The sequence below is a fragment of the Vipera berus genome (genome assembly GCF_964194415.1).
Source record: "Vipera berus genome assembly, chromosome: 12".
Classification (NCBI taxonomy): Eukaryota; Metazoa; Chordata; class Lepidosauria; order Squamata; family Viperidae; genus Vipera; species Vipera berus.
In genome coordinates, this window is record NC_138215.1 from 8,627,929 (window position 1) to 8,649,076 (window position 21,148).

The 21,148-nt window shown below is 41.6% G+C and overlaps 1 protein-coding gene across 1 annotated transcript in view; it reads left to right on the forward strand.

Annotated features, from left to right (window-relative positions):
• Positions 1–21,148, forward strand: part of SLCO3A1 (solute carrier organic anion transporter family member 3A1) — a 122,344-nt gene that overhangs the window by 70,974 nt on the left and 30,222 nt on the right. Inside the window, exon 3 of the mRNA XM_081336963.1 lies at positions 18,776–18,874. Within this exon, the coding sequence (XP_081193089.1) occupies positions 18,776–18,874 (99 nt within the window). The remainder of the gene's footprint in view (positions 1–18,775; positions 18,875–21,148) is intronic.

Sequence of the window (21,148 nt, forward strand, 5' to 3'; positions counted from 1 at the left end):
AGTTCTCTGGAGTGATTTAATGGATTGTATAAGGGTTATTAAGCCTCACAATAGAAGGGAACCAAGCAGGGGAGATTGGTTTCTAACAATTTCAGGGCCTTCTTCCCCCCACCCCACCCCCAAAAGTCCATTTTTCAGGCTAAGTGATAGGCAGAGCTAGGCAGACCAACCAGTGGTGGGATTTAAATATGTGAACAACCCGTTCTCTGTGTGGAAGTCCATTCTGGGCCTGGGCAACAAAAAATTAGCTACGGTTCTGCCGAACTGGTGCAAACTGGCTGAATCCCACCACTGAGACCAACCAAGGGTGACCTTAAATCTACTAAGATATAAATGGGGGGAAATAGCATTCTCTTTTTGAAAGTAGCCCACTCAAAACATTTGAGCACAATGTTATCCATGGTTGGCTGAGGAATTCTGAGAGTTGAAGTCCACAAAGTTGAGAATCACTGGATTAGACATTAGGAAGAACTACTTGACTATAACAGCTGACACTATCAACGGAATAGGTTATTTCATGGAGCAATTTCTTGCCCTTTGTTCAAGGTTTTCAAACAGAAGCAGAATAATAAGAGTTGGAAGGGACCTTGGAGGTCTTCTAGTCCAAACCCCTGCTCAGACAGGAAACCCTATACCATTTCAGACAAGTGGCTGTCCAGTCTCTTCTTAAAAACCTCCAGTGTTGGAGCATTCACAACTTCTGGAGGCAAATCATTCCACTGGTTAATTGTTTCAACTGTCAGGAAATTTCTCCTTAGTTCTAGGTCGCTTCTCTCCTTGGTTAGTTTCCATTCATTGCTTCTTATCCTGCCTTCTGGTGCTTTGAAGAATACATTGACCTCCTCTTCTTTGTGGCGGCCCCTGAGATATTGGGACACCGCTGGAGAGTCATTTAAGAAAGGTTGGTGGAATGAATCCTGCAGCGTGCAACGGGTTGATCTTGATGACCACCATCATTCTACATTATGTTTGTGAATTTGCCTGATTGGTCCTGCAAAGCCCGATCCAATTAAAAAAAAACAAACATGAGAAGAGTTCCTTCCAGATCTCTTGCCTTTAATAATGAAAATGTAAAAAGGCAGGGAGAACTAAACAATGGACAGGTGACTATTTCCCCATGCACTAGCCAGGCACTTCCTGGTTGGGTTTGGCTGTATTTTTATTAAGAACTGCAAGAACGCTACTCCACACTCAGAAAAATTCCACTGAAGTCTCTTCTTCTTTGAAAGAAGTGGCAATTTTCTGTTCCCTTTCATCAAATTGAACTTGATGTCAAAGACTTGGTACAAATGCTCCCATTATCATATTCCAGTTTTGGGAATGGAATGGAATAGAATACAGCAGGATTGAGGTTTGGCTAGTCTAGGAAAAAGAAGGACTAGGGGTGACATGATAGCAGTATTCCAGTATTTGAGGGGCTGTTACAAAGAGGAGGGTGTCAGCTGGTCCAAAGCACCAGAAGGCAAGACAGGGCAAGACAAGAAACAATGGATGGAAACTAATCAAGAGCAACCTGGAATTAAGGAGAAAACTCCTAACAGTGAGGAGAGTTAACCAGGGGAACAGCTTGCCTTCAGTGGGTGCTCCATAATAGAGTAGAGTAGAGTAGAGTAGAGTAGAGTAGAGTAGAGTAGAGTAGAGTAGAGTAGAGTAGAATATGGAATAGAATAGGAGAGGAGAGGAGAGGAGAGGAGAGGAGAGGAGAAGAGAAGAGAAGAGAAGAGAAGAGAAGAGAAGAGAAGAGAAGAGAAGAGAAGAGAAGAGAAGATGGAATGGAATGGAATGGAATGGAATGGAATGGAATGGAATGGAATAGAATAGAATAGAATAGAATAGAATAGAATAGAATAGAATAGAATAGAATAGAATAGAATAGAATAGAATAGAATAGAATAGAATAGAATAGAATAGAATAGAGAATGAACAAGAATGGAGTGGAATGGAATGGAAGACAGGAGAGGAGAGGAGAGGAGAGGAGAGGAGAGGAGAGGAGAGGAGAGGAGAGGAGAGGAGAGGAGAGGAGAGAATATAGAATGAACAAGAATGGAATGGAATGGAGGAGAGGAGAGGAGAGGAGAGGAAGAGAAGAGAAGAGAAGAGAAGAGAAGAGAAGAGAAGAGAAGAGAAGAGAAGAGAAGAGAAGAGAAGAGAAGATTGGACAGCCACCTGTCTGAAATGGCATAGAGCTTCCTGCCTGAGCAGGATGTTGGACTAGAAGACCTCCAAGGTCCCCTTCCATCACTATTCTGAATTGAACCGAACAGTTGATTTCAGAATAAGATAATGGGAGCATTTCCACTGATCGCCCCTCCCAAGAATAGAACAGCAGAACATGAAGCCTCTTTTGCAGAAGGAGATAACTTTGCAAGGCTCCTTGCCTTTTGCTGCCGTTGGGCAAGATGCCTCTTTGAGATGGGTTGTCTAACTTTGCTTTCCTGGAGCAACGCTTGGCACGCTGCCCAAGCAATTCAGTTGCAGAGAATGCTGCTGCTGCCGGAATTGTGCCTCCGCCTCTTGTCTATATGACAGTGCAGCATCTTCGGACTTGTGGGTTAATTATCTTTTCTAAATAATGGATAATGGCATAGGGGGCCTAGTGTGGTAGACTGTAATCAAGTTATTAGGACGCAGATGAATACAGCGCAAAGGGAGGAGGGGGCTTTCTCTTCTAACGTGGCCCTTGAAAATTCAATGGCAGGTTCCTTACATATAATTTGTGGCCACAATAATCTTTTTGCCATGAACCATTCGATTTCTCTTTCCCCTTTTTTCTTCTTCTTCTTCTTCTTCTTCTTTGTTTGTTAGATTTTATTCTAAAGCAGGGTGGTAAGAGGAGAGAGAAACATATAATTGGAAGGCAGGGCAACTCTGCTAAAGCTGCCAAAAGACCTGAAAGCTTTGTCATTAGCTATTTCCCCAATTCCCCAGATCTTATTTATTTGTTTGGCAGTGTTTAAACACGCTCATCCCACTTTGCAACTCCCTAAGATAGCAAACAATGGGGGGGGGAAAAGGGGAAAACATTACAATGCAATGGAAAAATACCTTTTCAAACTCACTTGGCAGATGTGAGCAATGACAACACTTTTTGTAATGTTAACAGCAGCAGCAGCCTGCTATAAAGCTGTCGTTTTCAAATGCCAATTTTTACTTTTTTTCTCTCCAGCTATGCGTCTAGAAGTCAGATTTTTCTGTAAGTGTTCAGTAAGAGAAAAGTGACTTATGACCATTTTTCACACTTACGACCGTTGCAGCATCCCCATGGTCATGTGATCAAAATTTGGATGCTTGGCAACTGACTCAGATTTATGACGGTTGCGGCATCCCGGGGTGACGTGATTCCCCTTTTACGACCTGACAAGCAAAGTCAATGGGGAAGCCAGATTCACTTAACAATCGTGTTGCCAACTTAACAACTGCAGTGATTCACTTAATAACTGTGGCAAGAATGGTCATACAATGGGGCAAAATTCAATTAACTGTCTCACTTAACAGCCAAAAATTTGGGGCTCAGTTGTGGTAAGTGAAGGACTACCTGTCTATAATTCATCCTTTACGCTGAACTAAAATGAGGTTTGGTCTTGGGCTAGTGTACTCTCTGTATACAGCCATTATACTAAAATATATTTTAGCAATGTTTCAGTAGTCTCACTATTGTTCTATGGATTATTTAACGTGGTCTGAGCATCCCTCCAGCAAATCACGGTAAAGGGAAATCCAGGTTAGAGCCTTAAGTGTTGATTGGTCAAAATAGCAGCTTGATCCAGGATAAGCCATCAATGTGCTATTCTTGACCTTGGCATACTTCATCATGGAATGTCAGCTGTTAAGGCCACTAAATCATGATTGTTGGGTTAGTACATTGGGTAAAACTAGCTTCTGGCACATTGAGCAAAGTGTGACTAAGCAATTTATGTTCATCAGTTTAGGTTTTGTCCTCAGTCAGAGACTCATAATATGTCACTATGAGGTCAAGATGCTTTTTTTGTCTGCTGTGCAATGAGAAACGCATATCCATGCTAAAGCAAATAACTTGCAACTACGTTTACAAAGGTAGTCTTACAACCGGTCACTTAGCAACCGTTCAGAGATGCAACCGACCCCCCCCAAAAAGGTCATAAGATTTGGGTCGATCACATGACTTTTGCAATCATTACGACGTACGATCACAACGGGCAAGCTCCACTGCTGTTGTATTTCAAGGGCTACCTCTATTAGAAGTTGTAAGCTGCCCAAAGTCATTGGATACGAGATGGGCAGCAAATAAACTTTATAAATAAATAAATCAGAAACCCATGTTGAATTCAGCGTTTTAAGACAGTCCGCTTGCCTTGGTTCTTCCCATTTCCCCAAAGAAATGGTTACGTATAGCAGCAAGCCAGTCCAGGGAAATTTTATCGGGGGGGGAAAAAATGAATCAAAAATGCTGTTCCTTAATGTTCCCATGGATATATATTGGTTCTAAGCAGGAAATCGTTCGGTTACTGGAATTCTTGTAACTTATCTCCCGCCCATCTCAATGAAAAGTTGCTCAGGAGAATTTCTTTGAAATTGTGTTTGGAAAAGAATCATTCAGCTGTAGTAGCTGCAATGTAATCTCAGCTTCCAGTGACTTAGCTAAATGTCTATGGAGAGTCTCAGTCATCCTGGTCCTGGTTGTCCCAAAGGTGCTTTTTTTTCAGGAGGCAACTGGACTTTCTTGTTTTTCTTTGAAGACGTTTCGCTTCTCATCCAAGAAGCTTCTTCAGCTTGGACAGCTCCATTCCCCACCATCCAGTCAGAGCTGAAGGAACTTCAGTGATAAGGATAAATAAAAGGGAATAAGAAGTGGTTAAGTTCACCCCAAAACTGGTGTTGAATTTAAATCTCCCTATTTTGGCTTCTATGCAGATGGACAATGCTTCTGAGTCCCGCCCTGCTTAGTCCTTCTGTATGTCATGACCCCACACTGTGCTTTGTTGTTATTTTGTCCAAGGGTTTACAAGTCAGGGCTGGCACAGATGTCTGTTACTAGGCACAGTGGTGTCAAAATGACATGATGTCATTGCACAAATGAGTCAGTTAATAAACTCGCATCCTGAGGTCTGGTTAAGGATTAAGTTGTGGCATGATGTGTGTGTGTTATCATTGTGGCCTTCCTTCTCATGGATGCCTGTGATTGTTACGCTGAACTCTTAAGTAGCAAAATATTTGTGTGAAGATTTAAAAAAAAAGCCTTTAAGAATGATTGAGTTTGTGCGAAGTTAAGCCATTTCTTATCATAACTATGGCTTGTTGTACTAGCCTGAACAGGCCTGGTTCATCCACAGTACTAAATCAAAGCTTGGCAGCCTTTTCACCCTCCAGTACACGACTTTGGGGGTTTTCTGCAATTAAAGTATGCTAACACTGAAATGTACCGTCCCTCCCTTGCATGAGGCTATATAAATAAATTCCTGTTTAAAATGATTGTAATTATTAACCAGCTAATGATTCATTTAGTTAAGAGATTTAAAAGTTAAGACTTTTAAATGCAGTGTCTGACTGGAGAAACATCAGCAAGGGTATTTGGCTAGCTGCAGTATTGGATGCAAAAGTTCCATAGAACAGTTCAATGGAAACGTTGCTAAGAAAACTTCAGCATTAAAAACAAAGCAGGCTAGTGTAAACTGGAGATACTTTTCTGGATGTGAACAGCAAACTAACTCAATGGTCTGCACAAAGGGGGAAAAATGCAGTTGCTGCACAAAGCAGCAAAAAATGTAAAATCCTAGATAAAAACAATTACATTGCAATGGCAGTATTCCAAGACACACACAAGCAGGAAATATCAGTAATTACAGTTTAAGTTGGGAGGGAACAGTTAATTGTAAACTCTGTGATGCAGAAATAGAAAATGTTCTGTATTTTTTCCCCAAAGCCTGCCTGGCCTCCCTCCCTCCCTCTCTCTTTTACACACACACACACACACACACACACACCCTCCACCATTACCACCACAACTATTGAAGTTCCTAATTCCATCTACCTCTGATGCATATTCCAGAGTGTCAACATCCAGCTCGAAAATCCAAATAACACTCCAGGCTCATTCCGTCTCTGAAAATCTTACTGCTTATTAAATATAGTGCACGGATATGTGGAAGCAAAACTAACTCTGAGGGTCCAACCCCAATTCATAGACTTAAACAATAATTTCCCCAGCCCAAACATCATCATATTAGTCTATATAAAGAAGTTCACTTTTTTATGGGAACCGTCTGCTTCAAATCCATGCCTGTTCCGGTGTCCTTGAAAGGGTTTCAGGCTCTCACAGTCTTCAGCTGAATCTTTAGAAGTTTTGTTTCTCCATCTAACACACTTGAAAGTAACACCTCTCCCCCCACTTAATCTAAATACAAGTTGAAATGCAGAGCACGTAGCTGCCAAAGATTCATCCTTGACACAGAGTTTTCAGCCTCTGAAATGCCTATGGGCTCCTGGACACAGGTGGGATTTTAAAAATGTCCATCACAGCTTGGCTCTTGAAGGGTTGGTCATTCACAACCTGGCTACTTGGTGAGGGAAAAAAATAAGGAGTGGGCTTCTGGGACAAGTGATGTGGCCAAGATAGTTCCAGAGATGAATTGCAGAGATCGACTTCCAGGTTTTGTTGATTCTTGTACAATCTGCTCAAAAGCACAGGCTTGTTTCCAGCTGAAAACAAGACAATCTAGTCTAGTGAGATCATTTGGGCTGAGAAGGAGAGACTTGGACCAATCTTCTGGGGAGCTTCCATGACGGAGGGAGGACATGAACCTGTGTCTACTGGCTCCTGGTCCAGCATTTTCCCCTCTACGCCAGGCTGGGTCTGGAGTTAGAAGGAGGAACTGGCCCCAAAGTCATCCATAGGTCTTTGATGACTGAAGTGGGGTTAGAATCTGATTTCCCCATTCTTAGTCCAAGAATTCTCCGTGCTCTGGAAAGAATGCAGAGAAAAACAACAAAGATGATTAAGGGGCTGGAGGCTAAACCATAGGAAGAACGTTTGCAGGAATTGGGTTTGTCTAGTCTAGTTAAAAAAAAGGACTAGGGCTGATATGGAAACAGTATTCCAATATTCGAGGGGCTGCCACAAAGAAGAAGGGGTCAACCTATTCTCCAAAGCACCAGAAGGCAAGACAAGAAACAATGGGTGGAAACTAATCAAGGAGAGAAGCAACCTGGAATTAAGGAGAAACTTCCTGACAGTGAGGACAATTAACCAGTGGAACAGCTTGCCTCCAGAAGGTGTGGATGCTCCATCACTGGAGGCTTTTAAGAAGAGACTGGACAATCATTTGTCTGAAATATTATAGACTCTCCTGCTTGAGCAGGGGTTGGACTACAAGACCTCCAAGGCCCCTTCCAAATCTGTTATTATGTTATTCTGACCTTCCCCACTACCCAACTAGGCTCTTGGATGGAGAACAGATTCAGAGACCTCAGGGATTTCTTCTGTGGCTGAGGGAAGATAAAATCATTGCTCTTCCTACTCTTAGAATGGAATTTTAAGAATGTGTGAGCGCTTCTACAAAACATCTGACATGCTCCAAGTATCGGCTTGATGTATAGTGAGAACATTGTTCTGAAAGGAAATGCAAATAAGAACACACCCTGGGAGAGGAAATAGGGTTAGAAATGCATACTTTGAAGAGATCAGGGTTTGTTTGTTTTTGGAAATGCCTGTTGCAATGCAGGTTTCAGCAATATACATACATACATACATAGATACATACATACATACATACATATATAGCAGATAGCTATGAATTTGAGGTAGAACTGAGTTAAGAACAGACACATCCCAGTGAATGGGAGTCACATGTTTTATTCATCCTTTACTTGTTGCCCTGGCAACGGGTGGCATTTTGGGGAGTTGCAAACATACTCCTGTTGAATCTTTTACCAACTTCCTGCACTCACAGAGGCCTTGTTGATAGCCAAAAGGGCTGCCTACATACTCACTCAAGGCTGTTCCCTTGATGGCAGCTCTGTTACCAGAGCTGATTAAGCCTACCACAGCTGTCCAATGTAAAATGCACATCTGTAGAGCTGGGGCCAAGCAGGAAGCTGGGAAAATGACTTCCTCGTGTTGCACATCCCATTTGCCACATTCAGCCATTTTATTTCATTCATTCGTTCATTCATTCATTCATTCATTCATTCATTCATTCATTCATTCATTCATTCATAGATGCCTATGGGGTCTGCCAAAAAAAGTCCAGAACAAAAACAGTTCATTGGTGCAATCAAAATGTGTCCTGTTTTTTATGTCTGGGTGCATCATGCAAATAGGCAGAACTTTGATTACTTTGCTGCAGCAGACATTTTATTATTTTTTTACCATATCCTATGGATGTCCTTCCTTCCTCCCTCCCTTCCCTCTTTTTTCTGTCCTTCTTCCTGATTTCCCTCCCTCCTTCCTCTTTTCTCTCCTTTTCTCTCCCTGCTTGTTTCCTTCCTTCCTTCCTTCCTTCCTTCCTTCCTTCCTTCCTTCCTTCCTTCCTTCCTTCCTTCCTTCCTTCTTTCCCTCCCTCCTGCCTCCTTCTTCTCCCTTCCTCTGTCCTTCCTCTCTTTTCTCTCCTTTGCTCCTCCCTCCCTCCCTCTAACGTGATTCTAATGTAAGCCAGAAACAAAAATACCAGAGCTAAAGGGCATTCATTCCCATCTCTACATCTAATGGGCCAGCCCAATGTTTCAGTTTTTCATGGGTAGCCTTGTGGCTGTAGAGCTTTCCCACCCACACCCCCTTTGCTATCTTTGTAAAGAGGTCTTTGCCCAGTTTTTCCCAAATCTTCAGCTTCTGTCTCCAAGCTTGTATCAACATCCAGTTGCAGTCATTTTGATCCCTGCTGGAATTTAAAATAAAAGAGCAAACCATTAAAAGGAATCAGCCAGCATCGTCTCTCATTAATTAACAGCTTCAAGCGCTTTCCGAATCTGTCAGGGTGACTCTTCATGTTTGTCCTTAAGACGGTCAGAAATGAGCCCCAGCTTTGCCATTATTTCTTGTTTTTCCTTTGTTCAGGTTTTCCACCTTCAGTCTTTGGATAAACAGCAGGAGAAGCAGATATATCTCAAAGTAAGATAAATCGGCATCTGCTTTTTCAAGGAGCGTCCTTGATTGCTTGCCACTGTTTGAATTGCTGCGAGAGAAATTCAAAACCTGCACCCATCTGACTCAAAGTTTTGGAAACAAGCCAAGAAGCCCACTAAAAATTGCCTTATTAATTCTTTATTTGTTGTAAAGGTGCCTGTGCGTTTTCAGTGGTATGACTCTAAAGTCTGTTTTTCTTAACCTTGGTAACTTTAAGATGGATGAACCTCAACTCCTAGGATTCCCCAGCCAGTATGGGAATGAAAGCTTAAGAATAAAATAAATAATAAAATAAAATAAAATAACAACAGTAACAACAATAACAACAACAATATAAAAATAAAATAAAAAGAATAAAAGCTATCATCACTGACACATTCTAAACACTGGCAATATTTGCATTAACAAATCCATCTGAATGTTCACAAAAGTTAAGGTTCTTGAGTTCAATTTAGTTCTGGCCTTAGGAATATGGCCTGTTGCATGTCAAGTTATCAGCTGTACCCCCACAACAGTGTGATTCAGCTATAAACAAAATTAATAAGTAAAAAATAACAGTTAAAATTGCAAAAAGAGAATAAAATCAATAAATTTTGTCCCATGGTACAATTACAGCCTCAAAAAGAATAACTGTCATGGTTCCGATAGATGACACTTTTCTGACTATAAAATTCTAAACCTATTAATGTTATATCTCTGCCGTCTGACTTTGCTGGTAAGATTTATAACAAAACAGTTCTTCCAGCTACCTCTGCAAACTGCCAGGTGCAAGTCATAATTTAGAAAATGTTATACAATTCTAATAAGGGGAATTAGCATAAAAATCAAACATATTTATATACATCTACATAAAAGCAGAGATATTTTTTATTAAGGATTTATTAGAAAAAAATAAAGAAAAAAATCAGAGAGGAGTGCAAGAAAAGAAAGAAAAGATACAAAAATTTCTTATCTTTGCAGCAGTCATGAGTACAATTATAAATTTACCTCTTACTCTGTGATTACAACTTAACTCTCTTGTTCTGTAATCTATCCTGTCTAATCAACAAAAACATAAATCATAAGTTCATTTTTGTTTCTGCTTCATGCAAAAAATCCATGAGGAGTTTCCAGTGAGCAATAAATGTAAATATTGTCTTTTCACTGATCAAAGAAATCAGTTTAGCCATCTCGGCAAGTCCTACCAACTTCACCAGCTATTCCTCCATTAGGTGTAATGTTGAATCTTTCCATCTTTGTGCATGCAAAGTCCTGTGATGATCAAACATCAATCACTTCATACATTCTTATGGAAGAAATTCAGAGTCAGTAGCTGCCTTTCTCTGCCTTCCCCTGTCATTGCCTTCAAAAGGTGTGAACGAGTGAGGAAAGATGCCAAAAAGGGGCTAATAATTCGCAGAATGAGAGAGGAGGTGGTGGAAGTACCTCCCCCGCAGAGCATCTGTTGTGTGTGTAAATAGATCTACGTTTGGTTCCTGTCATTTCCAGAGAAGGGAAGGAATAGCCTAGTTTGCAAACCTAGAGAATTTGGGACAGTTTACTGAAGAAATTGTGGTCACCACACGTTCAGAAATTAAACATGGAGAGTAACTTCAAAATCTGGGTAATGAGTGATTACTAGGCAGAGAAAGCCAGCTGGAGGCTAAAACCTATGAAGAACGGTTGCAGGAATTGGGTATGTCTAGTCTAGTGAAAAGAAGGACTAAGGGGTACATGATAGCAGTCTTCCAATATCTAAAGGACTGCCCCAAAGAAGAGGGGGTCAAGCTATTCTCCAAAGCACAAGAAGGCTAGACAAGAAACAATGGATATAAACTAATCAAGGAGAGAAGCAACCTGGAATTAAGGAGAAATTTCCTGACAGTGAGAACAATTTTAACCAATGGGATGACCTGTTATGGGTGCTCTATCATTGGAGGCTTTTAAGAAGAGATTGGACAGCCATTTGTCTGAAATGGTGTGGAATTCCTGCATGAGCAGGGTGTTGGACTAAAAGACCTCCAAGAGTGCTTCCAATTCTGTTATTGTGTTCATTTTTAATCCACTGGGCGGAAGAGAATTTCCCTTGAGGTTGCCTTCAGAGGGGAAGAGAGTCCTGGCTGGAATATGGGCTGCTTGTACTTACTCGACTCTTGCATTTACCCTTCTTGGTACCATCTTCTCTCCAGCAATACGAAACCCACCTGGCTTTTTGTGCTTGGGTTTAGTCTCAAGTGAAGATCTCAAGCGAGATCTCCTCCTGCCAGGAGACTTTTTCAGTACTATCCCACAGAAAGCTATCCTCTCCTTGAGAAATGGTTGGAGAAATTCAGATTGCCCGATTTCTCTGTTCCTAATTCAGATGGAAAAATGAAAAAGGCCGCTGAGGTGGTCTTCCAGCATGGACCCAACCTTTGCAGAATTGTCTACATAACCAAGGAACTGAAACAACCATCACTCATCAAACCTTTGTGATGTTGTGGATAGCAGTAATTATTCTGCACTGTGGAAGAAGTTCTTGGCCTGAGCTGGAGAGTCGGTTCAAGGCCCAGCTCTGGTTGGTGGGTCACAAGTTGACCCCCAGCTTCTCTGCTACAGAATGTCCAGGAGCAACAATCTATCACCTTCATTTAGGAGACCCTTTTGCAGGAGAACAAGCTGCCTATGAAGCTTTTTCTTTTTTAATGTCATGATGATATGGAAACAGTTATGACCAATTGTTCTCTTACTTGCATCCCACTCCTGGAGGCCACAATTATTGTCTCCTCTGAAACCACTGATCTTCTCTCTGGCTTATGCAGTTTATTATATTCCCAACTATCTTTCCACAGGGAGACATATCCTTTTATTATCTATTACAGCAGCATGAAAATGTAGGACAAGTACGGATTATCTGGATCTTTAAAGAGGAAGCTGTTCTCATTGCCTGAAGAGGGACATTAGAAGCTATTTCAGGATTTGGACAAGCCATTGGGTAGGTGTCAGTGGCTTGTTTTGTGATTAGTTCCTGTTTGGCTTCTGGGAAACAGGAGTATCCAGTCTGTGGGTTGTTTTTGCCCTTACAACACCTGCTTTTTTGTGTGTGTGTGTGGGGGGAATAACAGAAGTACTTGTCTACACTGATCTTTAGACAGAATAGCATGACGCGGTGGCTCAGTGGGTTAGGACGCTGAGCTTGTCGATCAGATGGTCGGCAGTTTGGCGGGTCGAATCCCGAGTGCCGCGTAACAGAGTGAGCACCTGTTACTCGTCCCAGCTTCTGCCAACCTAGCAGTTCAAAAGCACATAAAAATGCAAGTAGAAAAATAGGGACCACTACGGTGGGAAGGTAACAGCGTTCCGTGCGCCTTTGGCGTCTAGTCATGCCGGCCACATGACCACGGAGACGTCCTCGGACAAGCGCTGGCTCTTCGGCTTTGAAACGGAGATGAGCACCGGCCCCTAGAGTCGGAAACGACTAGCACGCATGTACGGGGGAACCTTTACCTTTACCTTTACTACAAACAATAAAAATTTCCAAAATCAATCTATATGAGGATGGATGACTTGGGCAGCTTACCTTTCCTACAAATTGGATTTCATTTTTTTTAAAAAAACAAATCTGATCAGATTACGAAAACAAGACCTGACAGAATTACAGCATTCCAAGTTCTTGTTTTAAAACGAGTCAGGTTTAAGAGGGACAGTTATTCCAAACATGGAACCTATCAGTTTATACCTGTGTGCCCATGTAGTTGTTAGAGGATGAAACAAGGAAAGCAAAAGAAAACTTAATTCCATGCTTCCAGCATCACATAGACGCCGCCTAAATCTTTAGTTGCTAAGCGCGCAAAAAATCCCTGACGACACGGACACAATCTATTTCTATTTTTTTTTTCTCCCCCACATAGGAATATGTTTTAAAAGTGCACTGTTGTATTTTTTTTCTCATGTGCACAAAAGAAGAAAAGGTTAAAATGATATAGATCAGCAGAGGACATTACCTAGTCAACATTGGCTAAAGAAAAAAGAGGAAGATGATGTACAAAAATGGAAGGACAATGGATGAAATGACTGCAGAAGTTTTTTTTTATTTTTTTATTATTTTAATTCCATTTATATCCCGCCCTTCTCCGAAGACTCAGGGCGGCTTACAAGCTTAGCAGTAGCCTTCATTCTATGTATATGCCTGCTTATTAGGGCTTTCGCCCCCCCCCCCCAAGCGGCATTATTACAAAGTCAGCTTAATTGCCCCCAACAATCTGGGTCCTCATTTTACCTACCTCGGAAGGATGGAAGGCTGAGTCAACCTTGAGCCTGGTGGGACTCGAACCTGCACTAATTGCAGGCAGCTGGTGTTACTTAAGGAGGCATTAGCCCACTGCTCCACCAAGTTGAAGGAGTTAGCAGAGATGGCGGCTAAATTGACTGCTTTGGTTAAAGAAAAAAATACAATTAATTTTCTTTCGACTTGGAAACCACTTCTGGGCTTTCTGCTTGAAGTGGGGGAAAAACTTGGGTCTTGCTTAGCAACAAATTTTGGGCACAGTTGTATTGATAAGTTGAGGACTACCTGTACTTTGTTTCACACACTTTTCACGTGTCTCTTTTCATCTACCTTTCAAATTCTAATAAATTTTAAACATCTTCCTTTTCCCAAAACAAACCCATCAGAGCACAGATCGTTGATCGTTTGCAAACAGTTTTTCTTTCAATCCACAGCTTTCCATCTGTTGAGATTTCTGTCTGTTGATAGTTTTGAGGAGATGCTATCAATCCTTTTTGATAGCATATCACTCGGAGGGGGCAGGATTTTAATGAGTGCATCAACCATTTAAATTACACTTTTTTTCTCAGCTGTCATGAATAAAATTTCAATATATTGGTTGGTAATTTAAACTGGGGTGTGTTTTGGAGGAATTAATCACTTGGTTTGGGTTTGGGTTTTCCTCTCTCCCCAAATTTTATAGCTTACATACCTTCTAGTCTGTGACTCCTAAATATTACAGAAAAAACATTCTTATGGCATCTTCCTATTTCCAAGGAATTTCTTTTCTGTATTTTAGCCTAGCATCCCACCGATACATTGGTGAAAATACCTTCTTGGTGGTTGCCAATGAAAAGGACTGCAGCTAAATATGTCCTTTTCATTGAATTACAAAAAATTTCCTAAAGAATTTTGGCTCCTGGAATTGCCCACCAGCATATTGAGAACCAAATTGAACCCAACAACCAATAGGAATTAAATTATAAATAGTTAAATTATCCAGTCTGGAGCTTTTAGCAAGCAAGATGACTCGATCGTGATGCATCTGTACCCCAATCCATATTTGCTTATTAAAATGGCACCTGGTCTCCCTGTGTTTCATCCTACATTTTCCATTCTGCTACCTTCCAAATGCTTAGTTAATTAGCTTGAGCGAGGATGAAACAGCCTCCTTGAAATCCCATTTCATTTCTTGGGGTCTGGCTATTGATCTCTTTGTTTCTCCAGAGTCCAGCCGGGAAGCCACTGATCTCTTTGAGTCGTTTGTTTTGAAGTCTATAACACAGGCCCGCATTGTGGACAGGAACTCTGAGTCACAGCGTTAAAAAGCTCCTGGGGTTGGTTTGATCCACAGTTTGTTTTACCCATTCTTTATGGCGCTTATTTCCTCTGCTCCGGTAACTCTTCCATACGGCAGTACAAAACAAACACACTCCGTTCACCTCCTGTGTAAACCACCTGGCCTCTCCATCATCACTCAGCCTAAAGCGGGGTTTTTTTTGAACACATATGGGCAATATTGTCAACAAGGGATAAAATAAGATGTCTCCATTTTGAACTGGTAGTAAACTGGTGTTTACTCCAGTCTCTGACCACCTGAAAAAGTCAGATCCAACTCAGAAACAGAGAAAATACACCAATTCTGGGCTTTGCATCCTATTTTTTTTTCTCCCTCCCCTCAATTTTCTCAGTTCCCTATTCCCCCCCCCCCTCTGCATCTATCAACCAGAGAACTGGGCAATGAAACATTCTACCTTTTGACTTTTCAAAACCAAGATTATATAGTTTAGGGTACATTGCTGTACCTCTGGATGTTCACAGGAGATGTGTGTAGAAGACAAATGAACATGGCGATATCATGATGTGAGCGCCACATTTTCTGCACTTGTGTCTCGATTTGCACACACCTGCGCGTAAAGGGCAGAGTTTGCACGATAACCCCGGTTTTGTCATTTGGATAAGCCTCCAGATCCAGCAGACACTTATTTCAATCAGCCTATAGATTTTGCAGATACTTCCCATCCCTTCAAGCCGTTGATCCCTTCGCGTGCCTTTCGTGGTCCAGTCCTTGCAAAGCTGTAGATGCTGCAGGATTTGGCCTCTACCTGGAGGATCCGGAAGTTGATCCAGTTCATCAGAAGACAGTATAACAGGGCCCCACTTAACCAGCCCAAATCTGGCAGAGAAGATTATAGAGGTTTATAGTTTTCTTACAGTTGTTTCATTACCCGAACTAGGTAACATCATCAGTGCTAGCAAGGAAACAACTAAGCTTAGAGAGCACCGAGGATCCCTCATTTCAACCCTGAGCTACAACTATGCTCAAGTTGCTAATTTTCACAGTCTTTGAAGAAAGTTGTCTTCTCAAGTTCAACCCCTAGTCCTGTTTTTCCCCCAGTATCATCAGTCATAAATGTCAGGGGATTTCCAGAACTTCATCTGGTGTTTTTCCACTTTACCCAGAATTGCAAAAGATTGAGCCTAGGAAAACATATTTTGGAGTTGTGGTTCCCACCCATATTCCTCTTTTTTTCCCCCAATCTTTCTTTTTTTCTTTCTCTCTCTCCTTTTGCTTTAGCACCCTCTAGTGGTAGAATCTTAGATAGGAGAGGGGGGGGAAAAGGCCTCAGCAATTCCTTCATAGGAATATCCAGTGACTAGTCCAATTTTACACCGGGTTTATTTAACACCATAATTTCCCTCGAGCGGATCCTCTCCAGACACCTTGTATGGTAATCTAATCTTCTCTTACTTGATCAGATCCAAATCCCAGATCTGAAAGGTTGCAGGTAATCCTCGGTTTACAACAACAATTGGGACAGAGCTTTTAGTGCTAAGCAAGATGATTATTAAACAGGTTGCACCCAATATTGGGAGCTTTGATGTCAGAGTTGTTAAGTGAATCATACGGTCATTAAATAAATCGGGCTTCCCCCACGGACTTTGCTTGTCGGAAGCTATCTGGAAAGGTCGCAAAGGGTGACGCCATGACCCCAGATGCTGCAACCCTTGCAAATACAGGTCGGTTGCCAAGTCCTTCTGATTTTGGCCACGTGGCCATGGCGATGCTGTGACAATCCTAAGTACCAGGAGTAGTGTTAATTCACTTGTTTCAGTCCCACTGTCACTTGGAATGTTCACTAAACAAGTGGTCATAAGTTGAGGATTACTTGTACACCATTTGACAAAGTAAGCATTTTTTTTTGTATTCAAAAATGTATTTTAAAACTTTTCAATAATTAAAAAAAACATTCTCCATATCCCTGCCCTTTTATTTTTCCTAGTTCTCTTGCCTGAGGGGGATTTTTTTTTGACAAATTTGCCTCATTTTGTATGGTTAATTTAATAAGTCACCTTTCATGAATTGGGTGGTCATATAAATTGGATGGATGGATGGAGAAAGAGAGAGAGAAAAAAAAGGAAAGAAAGAAAGAAAGAAAGAGAAAGAAAGAAAGAAAGAAAGAGAAAAAGAAAGAAAGAAAGAAAGAAAGAAAGAAAGAAAGAAAGAAAGAAAGAAAGAAAGAAAGAAAGAAAGAAAGAAAGAAAGAAAGAAAGAAAGAAAGAGAAATTGAATGCATGGATGTATAGAAGATAGATAGATAGATAGATAGATAGATAGATAGATAGATAGATAGATAGATAGATAGATAGATAGACACAGTGGTTTGAATGCAGTACTGCAGGCAAATTCTGCCCACTGCCAGCAGTTCGATTGTCACCAATGCCAAGGTTGACTCAGCCTTCCATCCTTCCTAGGTCGATAGAATGAGGACCCAGATTGTTGGAGGCCATATGCTGACTCTGTAAACTGCTTAGAGAGGGCTGTAAAGCACTAGGAAGCAGCGTAATAAGTCTTAAGTGCTAGTGCTAAGTGCTAGTACTAAATAAATAAATAAATAAATAAATAAATAAATAAATAAATAAATAAATAAATAAATAAATAAATAAATAAATAAATAAAATCATCATTACTATGCATGGTGAGTGAAAGGGTTCATTCATGCTTCTGTTGCTTTGGTTCATTAATCAAAACTTTTGTAAGCTTGCAAGGGATGAAACGAATGCTACGAGCTATGCTTCGTTGGATACAAGGGATGAAATGAAAGCTATTCCAGGATTAAAACTGTGTGCTTCCCTTAAGGATGCAACAAGTCACAGGTGCCTCTGGCAAAACCAGAATGGGGATATGAACAATGGCCTGACGCTGGTCCTTGTTCTTGTTGGTGAACACGGAGGGTCTATATTCTTACTCCTGGGAGGAATTATCAGGCCCTGTAATGCATCCGTCATCTATCAAGCAAGAGCCATCTCAGGGGCGGAGATGCTTGGCATAATTTGTCTAGATACCTTCCAATTAGGATTTTGACTAATCTGATGGGAGCCACTGACAGTTAATATTGATGAGAGCAGAAGAAAGAAATGGGAGGGGGTGGTGGTGGATGAAAACTAAATTTGATTTAATTTCACAGTAATTTAAATTTAATTAACATATCTCAATATGACCGTGGTCTGTGTGTTTAAGAACGTTCTCTTTCCATCACTTTAAAAATTACAACTTGGTTGCAGTGGGGAGGGGGGAGGCTGCATTCAAGCATTTCTGTGAGTAGGGGGAAAGGGGGCAAGATGGGGCATTCTTAGGTTGTTCCTCTTTGCAGTGACTCGAAACGAGAGCTGGACCAAGCAGTCTGTTTGAAGGAGTAAGTGCTACTCAACTCAAAATTATTTACAAAATTATTTACAATATCAGGAGGACAGGTTAGAATTCTACTCTGGGATCCTTGGTGCTCTCTGAGGTTGGTTGGGTTTTGTTTTTGTAGACATTTCATTACCCAACTAGGTAACATCACCAGTGCTAGATGGGAGTGGGGTTTGCTCTCTATTCTAGCACTGATTATGTTGTCTAGTTGGGTAAGGAAACATCTGCAAGAAATCAGCCAAGCTCAGAGAGGACTCCTCATTTCAGCCCTTCATCTATTAGAATTCTACTTCCTGCCTGGCAAGATTGGGGATCCCAGAAAAGAAAAACTTTCAATTTTGTGACCCAAAAGTGTTTTTCAAAAAGACAAGTGGACTTTCTTGATCGCAACACAACACGAGCAAAAAATGACGGAAAACCAAGTTATCTATCCTACAGTTTAGATATGAAAAAAAAAACACCAGAACACAGATGAGAGGGGACAATGGCACGTCACAGAGAACAGTCCGTTGGGTGAGACATCTGTCTAACGAAGAACTCAAACAGAAAATAATGTTTTATATCAAGAAAGTCCAGTGGTTGTTTTTTTTTGGAAAAGCACCTTTATTAGGACAACCATGACCTGGATGATTGAGAATGTCCATAGACCTTCAATTTTGTGAGTTCTACACTCTCCAAATTGAAGTTTTCCACCAGGACCAGATATGGGACCATCCCTTTTCTTATCTTCACTGTGTTATTCTGTGTTTCTTTGCAGGGATCCTGTTTACAATGCTGGTGTTTGGACCGGCCTGTGGATTTATCCTGGGATCTTTCTGTACCAAAATCTACGTGGATGCTGTCTTCATTGACACAAGTAGGTAACTTTTCCACCTGGGTTGTACATAGAATAAGAAAAAAAAAATTTTAACAGCAGGCCACGAAGCATCAGAAGAGAAAGAAGGAAGAAAACCTTTGTGTTTTGAAAGATTTGGGGTGTAACTAGATGCCATGCCTGCTATCCAGCTTGTTTGAGTTTTTATTTTATTGTATGTTCAGTTGAAAAATTGAACATCAAACCGCTGCTCTATTGCAGGGCTTTTCAACCTTTTCACCCGTTGTACCACTTTTAGGATATGGCAACATCTAAGTACCACCAGTCGCCTAGCAAGGTGTCAAAAACTTGATGACCAAAAAAAAAACCAACGGAAAAAAGTGATGAAGTACAGGTAGTCCTCGACTTACAACAGTTCGCTTAGTGACTGTTCGAAGTTATAATGGCACTGGAAAAAGTGCCCCCCAAGCCACAGCCAGGCAAGACACCTGCCTGCCCGCCCGGCGGTGCTCTTCCTGCTGTCTGAGGTTTTCATTGTTGTGAGCATTTCTGTTGAGGATTGGCAGCGGAGGTGGGGTTGGGGGTGTTTGGTTTTTATTCTCCCCGTCTGCTGGGTGGTTGCAGCAGGTTTTGGTCACTTCACATGACCCTCATAAATATGAATCAGTTGCCAAGCATCTGAATGTAAATCACAAAGACCCTGGAGATGCTGCAACATTCCAGCTGATAGGTGCTTCTTCTGGGCTCAGCAGAAGTGCCAGGATCAGTGCCGAGCTCTAGCTGGAGCCTGGCGCTGATCCTGCCGCTTCCACTGAGCCCTGACAGCCCTGCAGCTCCAGCCATCTCTCGCTCAGGCTTGTGCGGTGCTACCACCAGTTCAGCTCATTCCCCTCCCCCGCTACCACTTTCCTAGGATGGTCGCGTACCACCTGCCAGGTGCCAATGTACCACAGGTGGTACCCGTACCACTGGTTGAAAAGCCCTGCTCTATTGTACCCAAGAAAATTACAAGAACATTTTTTATTGTATTTATATTTGTTGCAAAGTGTAAAGTGTAAAGGAAGTAAAAAAAAAGGAATAAGAAAGGGGGGGGAAGCAAAAGTGCAGAAAAAAAAGAAAAAGAAAAAGAAGGAAAAAGAAACAGCTGTCAAGCTCCTTCTGTTTTTTTCTTCTTTCTTTCTTCACTTTTGCTTTCCCCCCCCCTTTCTTATTCCTTTCTTTCTTTACTGCCTTTACACTTTAGTAGCTAGACCCCCCAGCATTTTAACAGGCTGCTCAGATATAGTTTAAGGGCGACTGAAAGAATATATGATCTCATGAAAGCAGATCAGAAACTCAAAAGATCATGGATGCAGAATTCAGCTTACTGACCATTTTTTGCAACACAAGTTTCTAGGAAAGTTGCGATGTGTGTGTGTGTGTGTTGTGTGTGTGTGAAAAAATAGTCCAGTTAATGTCAAGCAGCAACAGTGAGAACTGGACACGGAACCACCGATTGGTTCAAAATTGGGAAAGGAGTCCGGCAAGGCTGTATACTCTCGCCCTGCCTATTTAACTTATATGCAGAGTACATCATGAGAAAGGCAGGGCTAGATGAATCAAAAGTTGGAATTAAGATTGCCGGAAGAAACATCAACAACCTAAGATACGCAGATGATACCACTCTAATGGCAGAAAGTGAAGAGGAACTAAAGAGCCTCTTGTTGTGAGTGAAGAAGGAGAGTGCAAAACTTGGGTTGAAACTTAACATTAAGAAAACCAAGATCATGGCATCTGGCCCTCTCAATTCCTGGCAAATAGATGGGGAGGAAATAGAGGTAGTGACAGATTTTATTTTCCTGGGCTCCAAGATCACCACAGACAGGGACTGCAGCCAAGAAATTAAAAGACGCTTGCTCCTTGGGAGGAAAGCCATGGCAAATCTAGACAGCACACTAAAAAGCAGAGACATCACCCTGTCAACAAAAGTGCGTATAGTCAAGGCTATGGTCTTCCCAGTTGCAACGTATGGCAGTGAAAGCTGGACCATGAGAAAGGCTGAGCGCCAAAGAATTGAAGCCTTTGAACTGTGGTGCTGGAGAAGACTCCTGCGAGTCCCTTGGACTGCAAGGCGATCAAACCGGTCAGTCCTAGAGGAGATCAACCCTGACTGCTCTTTAGAAGGCCAGATCCTGAAGCTAAAACTCAAATACTTTGGCCACCTGATGAGAAGGAAGGACTCACTGGAGAAGAGCCTAATGCTGGGAAAGGTTGAGGGCAAGAGAAGAAGGGGACGACAGAGAATGAGGTGGCTGGATGGAGTCACTGAAGCAGTAG